Consider the following 2,603-nt stretch of genomic DNA (forward strand, 5'->3'; position numbering starts at 1 on the left):
CTCAATCTCGGCTCACTGCAAGCTCTGCCTCCCGAGTTCACACCATTCTCCTGCCTCAGCCTCCAAGTAGCTGAGACTACAAGCGCCTGCCACTACGCTTGGCTCATTTTTTGTATTTTTAGTAGAGACAGGGTTTCACCGTGTTAGCCAGGATGGTCTCGATCTCCTGACCTTGTGATCTGCCCACCTTGGCCTCCCAAAATGCTGGAATACTCTTAATACTCTTAATACTTTTACGTTTTGTTGCTTCCAAAGAAAAATTACAGCTGCCTTAGATAACAAACTTTTGCCCAATTGATAAGCACCATTAAATGTTCATTAAATGAAAATAGCCAAACAAACTTTTAAAAAACCTAATATGGCCCAGTATGTCTTTTATTTTTTATTTATTTTTAATTTTGAAACAGGGTTTTACTCTTCAGTGGCGTGATCATGGCTCACTGCAGCCTCAACCTCCTGGGCTTAGGTGATCCTCCCACTTGAGCCTCCCAAGTAGATGGGACTACAGGCATGTGCCACCATGCCTGACTCATTTTTAAAATGTTGTGTAGAGATGGGGTCTTGCTATGTTGCCTAGGCTGATCTTGAACTCCTGGGCTCAAGTTATCTTCCCACCTCAGCCTCCCAAAATGCTGGAATTACAGGTGTGAGCCACCATGCCTGGCCTAGTGGGTCTTTAAAAATGGCTCAGAAGCTGAATCTGGTAATTAAAATGGCAACTGTATGTATACATGTTTTACAGAAATCATGAGTAGGACCCACAGAACTGTTTTTTCCTTAGATGATGTCTCATGCTGAAGGACAACAAAGAGATTTAATTAGACGAATTGAATGCCTTCCTACTTCTGGCCATCTTAGTTCCTTGGACCAGGATCTCTTAATGCTCAAAGCTACTTCCATGGCAACTATGAACTGCTTAAATGACTGCTTTCATATTCTCCAGTTACAGCACGCATCACATCAGAAGGGCTCATTGCCTTCAGGTAAGTTGTCGATTAAAGGTAGGGCTTCACAATGAAGGCCAACACACGGAAAGGACTGCATTTGTTGTAATTCTAATTTCAGAAAATCTTAAAAAAAGGAAAAGAAAACCAGAGCCTGTTGGTTTTTAATTATCATGCTGATGTTATACAAATTCTTAATGACTGTGTCCTTTTCAGAATCTAAAATGATTTTAGGACTAATGTCTAATATCACCGAACATTCCTGAAGAGACCTCAAGCTCAACATGTCAAAAACTGAACTCAAAATGTGCATCTCCTATATTTCCATTAAAATCACTATCTATCTGTTCATCCAGTTGACCAAAGTAGAAACCTTGGCATTATTTTTTTGAGTTTTGGCTTAGTCTACTATCATTATTTTCATGTATATAAAAGTCTATCAGTCACTTTTCAGTTTGAAAAATAATGTGTAGCTAGGCAAGGTGGCTCATGCCTATAATCTCAGCTACTTGGGAGGCTGAGGCAGGAGGATCCCTGGAGCCCAGGAGTCCAAGGCTGCAGTAAGCTTTGATCCCACAACTGCACACCAGCCTGGGTGACAGAATGAGACCCCATTAAAAAAAAAAAAAGTATATGTATGTTCACTATTTGAGAACACCTATTTGTTGAAATTAATTGTGCTAGGGAAATGTTATTGCGTGGTACTATAAAAATGAGTCTTTCTGTAAATAAGATGCTCATCACATTGTGTGAACAATAACTTAATAATGCTAGTGATGACTGTGACTTAATACCTTACATCTCATTGTTCTCTTATTTAACTAATTCACCTTACTCATAAAAGAAAGGTATTTTAGAAAGGTAGAGTCTCTGCTCAGGAGACAGTTTCCCTTAGTCAGATGGATATAGGATGGACCTCATCCTCATGTGTGCCTAAATTCAACAATTCCAGCCAACAAACTGTTTCTTATGGCAATTGCAGATGTAGGTCAGGGCACTATTGAGAGAGGCCAGTTATGTATGTTCCTCTTAAAAAATTCATAGTCCACTTAGGGAAGAAACTTGTAAGTGGTAAGTATAAAATAATGTGTAGGGGCCAGGCGTGGTGGCTCATGCCTGTAATCTCAGCACTTTGGGCAGCTGAGGCGGGCGGATCACCTAAGGTCAGGAGTTTGAGACCAGCCTGGCCAACTTGGTGAAACCCCGTCTCTACTAAAAGTACAAAAATTAGCTGAGCATGGTGGCGGGCATCTGTAATCCCAGCTACTCAGGAGGCTGAGGCAGAAGAATCGCTTGAACCCAGCAGGCGGAGCTTGCAGTGAGCCAAGATCATGCCACTGCACTCCAGCCTGGGTGACAAGAGTGAGAATCCATCTTAAAAATGATAGTAATAATGTGTAGGGTGCTTCTGCTAAAAGGAATAAACTGGGAGAATAGCTGACTGGCTGAAGGAAAAAAAAGATAATGCATAGGGTGCTACTACCAAAGGAACAAACTGGGAGAATAGCTGAATGGCTGGTAGAAAGAGTTCTGAGAAAGGCACAGAGAAGCTACAAAGACCGATTAGTTTAGGAGTGAGAGGTAGAGGAAAGGGCATTCCATAGTTTAGGAGTGAGAGGTAGAGGAAAGGGCATTCCATAGTTTAGGAGTGAGAGGTAG

The 2,603-nt window shown here is 41.5% G+C and overlaps 1 protein-coding gene across 1 annotated transcript in view; it reads left to right on the plus strand.

Moving 5' to 3' along the window:
• Nucleotides 1-2,603, plus strand: part of OSBPL11 (oxysterol binding protein-like 11) — a 78,346-nt gene that overhangs the window by 33,468 nt on the left and 42,275 nt on the right. Inside the window, exon 5 of the mRNA XM_011950854.1 lies at nucleotides 782-983. Within this exon, the coding sequence (XP_011806244.1) occupies nucleotides 782-983 (202 nt within the window). The remainder of the gene's footprint in view (nucleotides 1-781; nucleotides 984-2,603) is intronic.

This window comes from Colobus angolensis, unplaced genomic scaffold, assembly GCF_000951035.1.
Source record: "Colobus angolensis palliatus isolate OR3802 unplaced genomic scaffold, Cang.pa_1.0 Scaffold31, whole genome shotgun sequence".
NCBI classification, from domain to species: Eukaryota; Metazoa; Chordata; class Mammalia; order Primates; family Cercopithecidae; genus Colobus; species Colobus angolensis.